The 12,609-nt window shown below is 34.9% G+C and overlaps 1 protein-coding gene across 1 annotated transcript in view; it reads left to right on the top strand.

The window, feature by feature from the left end:
• The window catches only part of LOC148940762 (kinetochore-associated protein 1-like), a 340,431-nt gene that overhangs the window by 145,723 nt on the left and 182,099 nt on the right, over positions 1–12,609 (top strand). Inside the window, exons 16-17 of the mRNA XM_089105067.1 lie at positions 4,468–4,591; positions 11,458–11,583. Of these exons, the coding sequence (XP_088961193.1) occupies positions 4,468–4,591; positions 11,458–11,583 (250 nt within the window). The remainder of the gene's footprint in view (positions 1–4,467; positions 4,592–11,457; positions 11,584–12,609) is intronic.

Raw genomic sequence — 12,609 nt, 5'->3', positions numbered from 1 at the left:
CTGCCATTTTTTGTAACTAATCATGTTAGTTTGTTATGAAAACATTCTATGGCTTCTAGGCATTTCTATTTGAGCGGAAAACTGCACCTCAAACTTTGTGAAACATGCATTTTCTTGCATGAAACACCACAATATAATAAAATATAAAGTTTCGGAATGTTCCACCACTCGCAAGCAAGTTCCATTGGCATTTTTGAATCTGCATGGTCAATTAAGGGGGTGGAGGGTAGGCTAATTCTCGTAGCAGCCCCATTCCGTCGTGGTATGGTTCACATTTTCAACACTTGGAGTCTGGACTATCATATAATCTACCAAGCATACAACTACCCCAAATCAGTATCAATAAATAAATGAAACCCAAAACGAACAAAAATTAAAATAAATATTAGAGTCAAACTCAAAACGAGCATAAATTAATGTGAATAGGGTTCTAAACCCCCATGCTTTCTAAAAGCCAGAATATAATATGTACTTTACTGAAAAAAATTCAAATGAATTTTCTAAAAAAAATGTGCAGTGTCAGCTTAATATACATATGCTGATATTTATTCCCTAAAATCTTAATTAATTTTTGATTTCTTAAAGTTACAAAAGTGAAGATATTTCAAAGAATTGTTTGCAGTAAAGCGCCAATGACGCAGTAGGTTTTAGGCTTCTGCAGTGAGACGATACCCAAACTCTTGTTTGTAGTTATTTTTATTCTATTCAAACTTGATTTGCATATTCAATTTAAGTTTCACTCGTTTTAATATTTATTCATTCATTTACATTAATATATATTGTATGTTTGTTCGCATTGATTGTTTATTTAATTTCTGTTCGTTTTAAGTTTCATTTATACTTTAATAGCAGAATATTTGTTTTCGTATTAAGCTTGATTTTCATATTCAATGTAAGCATTACTCGCTTTAAGATCTATTTATTCATTTATATTATTACTTGTTGTATGTTTTTCGCTATGATTGTTTATTTAATTTCTGTTCGTTGGGGGTTTCATTTATTCTTTAATGTAATTTCTGGTCGTTTTGAGTTTGAATTTTAACAGGTATTTGTATCTCATGAGCTTAAGTTTAAAATGGCCTTTACTTTTCTTTGAAAAACTTATTTTTCGGAAAGTTTTTTTTAATTAATATATATATAGAACCGTCTGTTTATGTTGACCACGCGAAATGTATTTATCCTAGAAGGATGGTCACGGACGCTTTTTTTTTTGGGGGGGGGTCTTATTCGAACTGAAAATCAAAGTTCTAGTGCTCTTTCTTATTAGTAAATGGATCGTGCCAGAGTTGCATTTTTTTACACTTTTGTGGCGAAAGTCAAAAGTATTTGCCCGAAGATGGCTAAAATGCAATAACACGAAAATCCTGAGATAGCCAACCGATTTAAAATTATTTGAAAGCTATGTATCCAGCTTCAGAGGCCATGATATAGTACGATTATGCATTTGTTTCCAAAGATACTTTCTGTCTGAACAGAATAAATGGCTGCTGTAGCTTTATTTAATCGATTTTATTCATTTGAGGCTTGATAAAATTGGAGGCAATGGCGTATAGTTGTGCATGAGCTATTGGGAAGAAGCGTTAGTGGATCATCATTGTGGGAGGATGGGGAGACTGAGCCATAAAAAAAATACATCTGCCGGTCCAAATCTTCTAACTTTCACAGCCGGAAAATGAATATAGAAAGAGAAGGAGGATTCTCACCCATGATCTGCCTTTATTCTAAGGAAGGATTAAGCCTGTAATATAATTGCAAAAAGGTGACTGCTCCCCTCTTGCTGCAGCAATGTTTTAAGTGTAGCAAAGAGGATTAGATTCATAACTTTACCTCCGTAGAAGGGAGTGGGGTATCACCTGCAAAAATATTTTTTTTTAAACTCAAATTGACAACCATGAAAATGATGACCCTTATTTTTTTATTTTAACACACACACACACACTCCTCCCTACTCCTTCCAGAAATGTTTTAATGGTGCATTTTTGGGGGATGATTGCCATTTAGGGTTTATGGAAGCATTGTTATATAAGTATTAAACTCGAATTCAGGAAACAGTAGCTGAGAGTGGTGGGTGATTCACAGCATAAAAATCCAACTGTAAAATTGGCATAAATCACTATCGATAAGTAAATAAACCCCAATAGAACAAAAATTACTATAAATAATCTAGTCAAATTTCTAACGAACAGAAATGACAGCAAATAGGAGTCAGACTGTTGTCGCCTAGCCTTTAAAGACCAGAACGTCATCTGTACTGTCCTAAAAACAGTTTTTATTTCAAGCTGTTTTTTTTTATTTGTCATAACATAACTAACAAAATGAAAGAAAATCATCATAATAACCAAGACTGCTGAAAAGAACTAATGAAATGCTGATTGACAGTTTAATATATATTTATACTCATTCCTGGAAGTCTCATCAATTTTGTATCTATCAGCGTTATAAAAAAGAAAAGGCTTAGAATGTAATTTGTTTTCAATAAAGTGTATATGAAGTTCTTGTCCTTTGAAGGTATAGGCACCTTAGCCCAACACCTGTTTCTTGTAATTTCTGTATTTTTTAAAGGTCTATTTGATTAAATATTGTAATATTTGTTGTCGTGGTTTTAATTTATTTATTGATAGTGATTTTTTTGCATTTAGCATGTTGTCCCACAAAACAGCCATATTGGTTTGACCAGAGGCTGAAATATTATATAAAAGATTTTGAGAAATATTGACAGGGTATTTATATAGCCTTTCAGTCTCGAGAGTCCATACTAGGGCGTGATAAAACATTGGTTCCTTGACATACATACAAATAAACATTTAGATCCAATTTTTCAAACTTCACATGAGTGGTGCTTCAGGATAATTGAAGATGGACTTCAGATGAACATTGATTTAACCTCTCTCCATTAGCAAGAATACATATATGTATGAAATACAAGATGAAGCCTATGGTATATTTGCAGAAAGAATGACAGTTCACCTCTTATTGTGAAATAATTGTTTAATTTGTGAAAGTTCATTTCTATTTTAAAACTCAAATATACTAGATGAAAAGCCTTATTTTCGAAGTATCATTAAACAGACGTAAAATTTTAATGTAAAGAGTTAAGATTGAGGACCGTTAGCACAAATCATAACTAGCATAACCCTGGATATGGTATTGAAAAACGAGATGTTAAATATAAAAACAAGTTTTTAAAAATAAAAGTAAAGAGCGACATTAAAACTCAAAACGAATAGATTCTCTTGTAAGTGACTGGGACTGCAATAGGAATGAAATAAGAACTTTATTTTTTTTACAATATCGTAAGAATGGTAGGGATTATTTAATACGGCAACTGATTTGATGGAAATTCGGCAAGTAATTACCAAGCATTAAGAAAGGAATGACCAACTTGCTATATTTGTTATATCCAAAAACACTACTACTACTACTACTAACAACTCATCGCAGCACCAAGCCACCTGAGGCCAACACAGCTACGTACGCTCCTCCTCCACCCCTATCTATTCAAAGCCTCCTTTTTTACACCCGGCAACGAAGTTCCCATTTCCTTTAAATCTTTCTTTATGACGTCCTCCCCCCCCCCAGACGGGGATATCCAAAAATACTTTCGGCAAATCGTTAGTCAAACTTAAACATAAAGACCCCGGGGTTGAAGGGGCCGCCGTGGAAATGATGATCACTCTTCGTTTTAAACTTTAGTGCTCTTGAACCTTTCTTCAAAATTCAATTTCATACAAAGTTGTTTGGCATTTTTAAATTCGGGAAGATTTTCCAGGGAAAATGTTGCATAGAGAAGAGGGAAGGATTTCTGGCATGCGTTGAAAAACGATCAAAAATTAAATTAAAAAACATGTTTTTTTTTTCAAATAAAAATAAGGAGAATTTCTAGCGGGAATGACCAGGGGAACTTTGAGCGAGGAGGGGAATTTCTGGGAGAGAGAATGAAGATTTAAGATAATAGTTCACATTAAGCCTTTATTTTGTATCGACAACGTGCATCTTTATAACTGAATGCACTACCATGCATTATTATGTCTTTTAAAATTGGAAAGCTCACTATATACTTTTTTGATAATCTTAAATCAATTGGCTATTTCAGAGTGCAGTCAAAACAGCGTTAGATCTAGCATCTAATGTGTATGTAACTTATAACTTTATAACGTTTTAAAAATTAATTTTCGGCTAATTTAACTTATCGTTTGCTTCTTTATATTTTTTCATTACTTACGTTCCTTTTTGAGTACTTTTTTTCTTATTTAAATGTTAGTTTCAATATCTAAAATAAAGAGCAGGAAGACCATGAATAACAAAAAATAACAAATGGACAACACGCTAATATACGGTAAATATTTATTGTTACAACGTTCTATTTCTTTAATAGCAGCAAATCAATAAGGGCTTATTGCTAATCAGTTTTATGATAGGGACGAACGAGATAATTGAAATTTGAGCTTTTATTTATTTATTTTTAAGACGGGTAACAGAGGCCCTTGGTCATTGGTCAAGTTTGCCTGAAGGTCATAAGGCTTATTGTGCAGAACAGTGGGTTTTCATGTTTAATTCCATTTTTGGAATGCGTCTTAGAAGGCGAAATCCTGTAAGTTTTTTCTCTCCTCTCTCTCTCTCTCTCTCTCTCTCTCTCTCTCTCTCTCTCTCTCTCTCTCTCTCTCTCTCTCTCTCTCTCTCTCTCTCTCTCTCTCTCTCTCTCTCTCTTTCTTTCCTTCTTTCTTTCTTTTTTTCTTTCTTTCTTTCTTATTTGGCCATATTACTAGAAAAAAAGGATGGAAACAAATGTAATTTTTTATTTCAATTTTGACTTGAATCGGGATTATTTTTTCTTTCACTTTTAAAGGTTTTAAGCGAAGGTGACTTGTAGCATCAAAACTCATAATTATACTTTGGAGAGGTTTGGGACACAGTATAGCTCCTCCCCAAGAGCGTATCCAAGATTGTTTTGGTGGGGGGGGGCAAAAAACTTAATAAACGCATCAAAAATTAGTTATCTGTATTTTTTTCACCTTTTTACGAGTCGGGCACAAATTTTGGGGGGATGGAAGGGGGGTTAAAACCTGGTAACCCTCCCCCGTTGGATACAGCCCTGCTCCTGCCCCTGTCCCTTCAATACGTTGTAATTTTCACTTTTTTTCAAAGTTCATTTCTCTCTAAGTACATATTAGTTTGACTTCAAATCTATGCTCGAATGTATGTGTTGTTATTATATTGGACATTTGTTTGGTGTCGGGAGTAGTGCTGCAGCTTTGCCAATAAGCATTTTTAATTCAAGAACTGTTACTCCTGATCACCAGTAACAAATCCCAAAAAAATCTCAATGGATAGTGAAATTCCTTCGAAAAGTGTTTGGGTACTCAAAGTTTCAGCTCTGCTGTCGAGTTAATAAAAGGGTTAAGAATCCATGCTTTCAATAATCATTTTATTTATAATTAATTAAAAAAAAAACTTTCCTAAAAATAAGTTTTTCAAAGAAAAGTAAAGGTCATTTTAAACTTAAGCTCAGCAGATACAAATACCTGCTAAAATTCAAACTCAAAACGACCCGAAATTACTATTAGAGAATAAATGAAACCCAAAACGAACAGAAATTAATTAAACAGTCATAACAAAAACATACAACAAATAATAATATAAATAAATAAATAGACCTTAAAGCGAGTAATGCTTAGATCGAATATGAAAATCAATCTTAAAAAAAAAATTCCCATTGAAGAATAAATGAATCTTAAACGAACAAAAATCCAATAAACAAACAATGCAAATAAACATTCAATACATATTACTGTAAATTAATAAATAAATCTTGAAACGAGTGAAACTTAAACTGCATATGCAAATCAAGCTTGAAGCGAACAAAAATCACTACAAACAAAAGTTTGGGTATAACCTCCTTTTCTCACTGTAAAAGTCTAAAACCTACTGCGTCATTGGCGCTTTACTATTAAACCAATTTTATGACAAATATTTTCTTCTGTACTTAATATTGAAAATAAACATTAAAATTATAGTAACATTTTGAACTGATGATCTTTCAGCAATTGATATCATCAAATATTCATTTTCATTTATTAGCTCTTTTTAAAGTTGTTAAAGACGAATATAGTTTTACTGCAAACAAGTGTTTGGGTACTGCCTCCTTTCCTAGCTGTAAATAAAAACCAAAAGCCTACTGCGTCATTGGTGCTTAACTGAAAACGAAGTGTATTACTAATATTTTCTTTTCCAGTTATTACAGCATTTAAAATAAAAATACAGATACAGTGAAATAAATTCTTAAACTGGTGGATATTTCAACAATTAATATCATTATACATCAAATATTCAATAGGATATTGTTTATGCTTTCCAAGGCAGTTCAAGACGCATATAGTTTTCAGTAAAGCGCCAATGAAGCAGTAAGTTTTAGACTTTTACAGATAGAAAAGACGGTCATACCCAAACTCTTGTTTGTGGTGATTTTTGTTCGTTTCAAGATGGTTTGCAAACTCAATTTAAGTTTCACTCGTTTTAAGATTTATTTATTAATTTACATTAATATCTGTTGTATGTTTGTTTGCATTGATTGTTTATTTAATTTCTGTTCGTTTTAAGTTTCATTTATACTTCAATAGGAATTTTTTTTAGCCTGATTTTCATATTCAATCTAAGCTTTGTTCGCTTTAAGATCTATTTGTTCATTTATATTATTGCTTGTTGTATGTTTTGCTATGATTGTTTATTTAATTTCTGTTCGTTTTGGGTTTCATTTATTCTTTAATAGTAATTTCTGGTCGTTTTGAGTTTGAATTTTAAAAGGTATTTGTGTATGTTGAGCTTAAGTTTAAAATGCTCTTTACTTTCCTTCGAAAAACTTATTTTTTTGCAAAGTTTTTTTAGTTACTTTTTGTTCACTTTTGATTTAAAGAGGCTTCAAGTTTTGAAAAATTACTTTATTCAAAATCAGACTTCAAAAAAAAAAATCTAATGTTCATCAAAGTCTCAAAAACTGGCACCAAAGTTACAATATCAAAGTGAAAAAATGGGTTTGTGTCAACCTCGGAGTTTTTATTATCTGATGTTTGAGCTATTTTAAAAAAAATTGCTATCTGAAAATTTTTAGCGGATGGCTTTGAGGGGAAAAGGGAGTGTGGGGACTAATTAAGCTTCGGTCTCTTTTGACTCTTTAAAAGTGAACTAGAACTTTCTATTTTCAATCAAATGAGTCCTCTCTGAAGTTTATACGAGTATCCCTTCTTTAAGAACCATATATATCCCCAGAGTATAACTTACAGCGCCTGTCGCTGGGCCCTGGGGGGTTGTGTCGACCCTGGATTTTTAATAGCCGATGGTTGAACTATTTTTAACAAAATGGTCACCTCAAATTTTTATCGGACGGGTTTATCCATCTGATACACCCAAAGACGTGGAGGGCGGGACGGGCAAATTGCCCTCCGATCTTTTTTCACTCTGAGAAAATGAACTACAACTTTTAATTCCCATTTAAATAAAGCCTCTCTGAGGTTTATATGAGCATCCCTTTCATAAGCGTAACATACGCCCCCAGAATATAGCTTACAAGGCCTGCCCCCTGATCCTAGAAGGATGCGTCGACACCGGAGTTTTCGTTATATGATCTTTGAACTATTTTGAAAAAAATGGCTCTCTCAAAGTTTTTATCGGATGGGTTTGAGGAAAATAGGGCGTGGAGAGGGGGGATAGTTACCCTCCGATCTCTTTTGACTCTTAAAAAGTGAACGAGAGCTTTCAATTTCCAATCATATGAACCCTCCGAAGTTTATATAAGCTTACCTTCCATAAGAACCATCCCCGGGCCCTGAGGGAGTTTGTGTCGACACAGGAGTTTTTCTTATCTGACCTTTGAACTATTTTTAACGAAATGTTCATACGTAACGGAGTTTTTGTTTTATGATCTTTGAACTATTTTTAACAAAATGTTTACCTCAAATTTTTTATCAGATGTATTTGGGGAAAACAGGCTTGGGGGGCCAGTTGCCCTCCGATCACTTTTGACTCTTAAAAAGGGCTCTAGAGATCTCTATTTCCAATTGAATGAGCCCCCTTTGAAGTTTATACGACGACCTCTTCTATACGAAGTGCCTCTGGGAAAAAATAAATGGAGTATGGGGGGAGGCTAACTGCCGTCCAATCACTTTTGAATCTTAAAAAGTGAATTACAACTTTCAATTTCCAATCAAATGAGCCCTCTAGGAAGTTTATATGATCGTCCCTTCCATGACAACCATATATCCCCCCAGGGCATAACTTACAACGCCTACCCCCGGGCCCTGGGGGGGGCTGTGTCGACACCGGAGTTTTTTGTTATCAGAACTTTGAACTATTTTTAACAAGATTTCTATCTCAAAATTTTTGTCTGATGCATTTAGGGCGTGGCGGAGCGGGGGGGGGGGCTAGTTTCCCTCTGATCTCTTTTGACTTTTAAAAAGTGAACAAGAACTTTCAATTTCCAATCAAATGAGCCCTCCCTAAAGTTTGTACGAGGATTCGTTCCATAAGAACTATATAGGCCCCTATAGCATCACTCATAATGCCTGCCTTCGGTCCCTGGCTGGTTGTGTCGACTAAGGAATTTTTCTTATTTGACCTTTGAACTATTTTTAATGACATGGCTATTATAAAATTTTATCGGATGGGCTTGGGGAAAAAAGGTTGTGTATGGGGGGGCTAGTTGCCCTCGGATATCTTTTGACTCTTAAAAATTGAACTAGAACTTTCAATTTCCAATCAAATGAGCCCTCCTGAACTTCATACGAGCATCCCTTTCATAAGAAACAAATAAACCCCCAGGACAGCACTTACAACGCCTGTCCCTCGGCCCCTGGGGGGAGTTTTTGTTATCTAATTTTTGAACAATTTCCAAAAACTGGCTATCTCAAAATTTGTAGCGGATGGGTTTGAGGTAAAAATAGCGTGAGAGGGGGCTAGTTGCCCTTAACTCTCTTGACTCTTAAGAAGTGAACCAGAACTTTCAACCAATCAAATGAGCCCTCTATGAAGTTTATACGAGCATCCCTTTCATAAGAACCATACATGCCCTTAGGGCATAACTTAGAACGCCTTCCCCTGGGCCCTGGGGCCCAGTTTTGACACCGGATTTTTTCTTATCCGACCTTTGAACTATTTTTAACAAAATGTCTATCTCAAAACTTTCATCAGATGGGTTTGGAAAAAGAAGGCGTGGGGGGCTAGTTGCTCTCGGATCTCTTTTGACTACTGAAAAGTGAGCTCAAACTTTCAATTTCCAATCAAATGAGCCCTCACAAGTTTATACGAGCATTCCTTTCATACGCTCCATATACGTCCCAGGGCATAACTTACAACGCCTTCCCCCATGCCCAGGGGAATATTGACAACACCAGAATTTTTTTTATCTAACTTTCGAGTAATTTTTAAATTAATGGCTATCTCAAATTTTTCATCGGATGCATTTGAGGAAAAAGGAACATGGGGGGCTAGTTGCCCGTCAATCTCTTTTGACTCTCAAAAACCGAACTAGAATTTATAATTTTCAATCAATTTAGCCATCTCTGTAATGTCTACAGGCATCTCTTCCATAAGAACCATACTGTCCCCCAGGGTATAACTTACAACATCTATCCTTGGGCTCTGGGGGACTGTTTTGACCCCGAAATTTTCGTTATATGGTCTTTGAAATATTTAAAAAAAAAAAGATATCTCAAAGTTCTTATCGGATAGGTTTGACGAAAAAAGGGCGTGGAGAGGGGGGGGGTCTAGGTGCCCTCCAATCTCTTTTGAATTTTAAAAAGTGAACTAGAACTTTCAATTTCCAATCAAATGAGCCCTCTTTGAAGTCAATACGAGCACCCCTTCCATAAGACCCATGTATGCCCCCAGGGCGTAAATTAAAGCGCCTGCCCCCGGGCCCTGGGGGGGGGGTTGTGTCTACACCAGAATTTTTGTTATATGATCTTTGAACTATTTTTAACGAAATATCTATCTTAAAATTTTTATTGGATGCATTTGGGAAATAGAGGTTTCGGGGAGAGGGGAAGCTGGCTACCCTTCAATATCTAGTGACGCTTAAAAATTGAACTAGAACTTTCAATTTCTAATCATATGAGCCCCCTCTGAATTTTATACGAACATCCATTTCATGAGAAACATATATGCCCCTAGGGCACAACTTATAACCCTTGTCCCTGAAGACTGTGGGGGGTGTGTCCTGCTCAAACATATAAGTTCCAGAATGTTCAACTGCGTTGAACAAAATGGCTATCTCAAAATTTTGATTGAATGTGTTTGGGGAAAGGGAGGGCGTGGAAGGGGTGTCAGTTGTCTTAGAATCACTTTCGACTAATAAAAAAGCAACTAGCGATTTAAAGTTCCAATTGAATTAGCCTTTTCTGAAGTTTCTACGACAACGCCTTCTATAAAACCTTATATGCCCCCAGGGCATAACTTACAACCCTTCCCCTGAAGGCTGTGGGGGAGTATCCTCCACGAAAACATAATTTCTATCTGGAATTCAACTACGCTGAACTAAATGGCTATCTCAAAATGTTGATTACATATATTTCGGGAAATGGTGGGTGTGGAAGGGGTGTTAGTTGCCTTCCAATCACTTTCGACTATTAAAAAGGGTACAAGCCACTCAAATTTCCAATTGCATGAGCCCTTTCGAAGTTTCTACGACAATTTCTTCGATACGAAGTGCCCTGCTCTAAAGGAAAAAAATAATAAATAATACATTGTACCAACATCGTTCTTATATGGCTCCCGGGCATAACTTAAAACCCTTGCCCTGAGGGTTGTGGGCACTGTATAAAGATAATTAGCAGTAAGTTTGTCGCAGATGATTTCTGGCTCTTCATTCTCGGTGCGAACAAACAGCTCCTCCCACATTGTCTTTCATTATCGCATACAAACAGCTCCTCTCATTTGATCTGCCATCAGCGGTCCAATTACCCTGGAACACGTATTTTGGCAGAAACTTTCTCAAAATGTCTTTGAAACCAACTCGAGACTTTGAAACCTACTTGTAATTCCTAAAAACATCTAACAATAATATTGCACTACTAATTACCGATTTTCATATGTGAATTGGAATAAATTAATTTAAGATTATTTTCTTCAAAATTTAATGTTTCAACGTTGAAGCCAAGTTTTGCGTTCAAGAGAAATCTGACTTGTCTACCCGTGAAAATATCTAATGTCGCTTATGTTTTTACGTTCTCCGGAGCACTCGCACCTCGGTCCGAATTTTTATAATGGGTGAGATAGGGGACGATCATACTGTCTAATATTTATATACTATACTATTCTAATATTTACATACTGTGCTAAATGTAGTCATTTAACTTTTTTGAATGAGAAGTTGAGAACGCAACTAAAAGGGTTGAGAATCCATGGTTTCAATAATCATTTTATTTATACTAACCATGCAAATATATTATCGCTGATTCTTCTTTGCAGGTAATTTCAAAAGACATGAAATCTTTTGCTGGTGGCCTGAATGCATTGAAAGCATATTATCAGTCGAAAAATTCCACGGAAATGGTGGAAAGAATTGAAAACCAGCAACGGCTGTTCAATCTTCACGTAGGTTACGATTTTGTTAGTTGTCCCAGCTTCGAGATCCTTTTTTTTTTTTTTTTTTTTTTACTGTGATATTACGATTGAGACGTGCACACCCCGTATAACGGTAAAGCCAAATTGTTCAGGAGGCAATAAAACTGATATCCTTGTTTTATGTTATAATTGAAAGAAGATAAATTTAAATCAGAGTGTTTTTTTGTTGTTGTCTTGTCATGGAATTATCTTTACTGAATATATTTCTCAGCAACCAGAATATTTATAATAAAATCAGCACTAGTTACCGTAAAGTTAATTTTTGGTTAAAAAAAAAAAGCAGAAAAAAACGAAAATCAGCAATCCAAAGTGCGCATTGACCACCACAATATGCACATTTTCATTTGAAAACAACGTAAGCCTGTCTAACAAGCAAAAGATAAAGAAGGACACTGAAGGAATAATAGAAATAGTATGATGGCTGAAATAGAATGCAAACCAATGCAGGGACATCATTTGGGGGAGGGCACCCCCCCCCCCCTGAATTCTGAAAATTCCTTTTTTTTGGTGTTTTCATTAAAAAATTTCTTTCTTTTGCATTCCATAGTAAAAGAAACTGAGAAAAACTGCCCCCTAGATTTAAAAAATATGTTCCCTCCACCTTCCTTCCTACATCGTGAATTGGCGCCACTGAACCTATGGTTATAAGATTAGTGCATAACATAAGAAGTAGATCAACTTGATATGGTACTCAATTTTCCGATTTATTTACAAAATATAATGTAAATAATTTAAGCGTAAATCTGGCGGAAAGCAATTCTATTTATAAAAAGGGCGAAGAAAGAGTTGGAGATTATGGTACAGAAAATTAAGGTTTGGTTCTCAAAATTGATTTTGATCTTTAACCTATGAACTTGTTTCCAATATATGAATTTATGGCTAGAAAATATAGGCATTATGGCTAGAGAATTTATGGCATTTGAAAATATAGTTCTGACTTTGGTATGAATTGAATAATTTTCAATTTCCTTTTGATTAAAAAAGTATCAATATCAC

This window comes from Artemia sp. Qi Xiang Cuo, chromosome 19 (genome assembly GCF_049724085.1).
Source record: "Artemia sp. Qi Xiang Cuo chromosome 19, ASM4972408v1, whole genome shotgun sequence".
NCBI lineage: Eukaryota > Metazoa > Arthropoda > Branchiopoda > Anostraca > Artemiidae > Artemia > Artemia sp. Qi Xiang Cuo.
The sequence above is the reverse complement of the archived record's forward strand: the minus strand, read 5'-3'. Positions and strand labels throughout refer to the sequence as shown.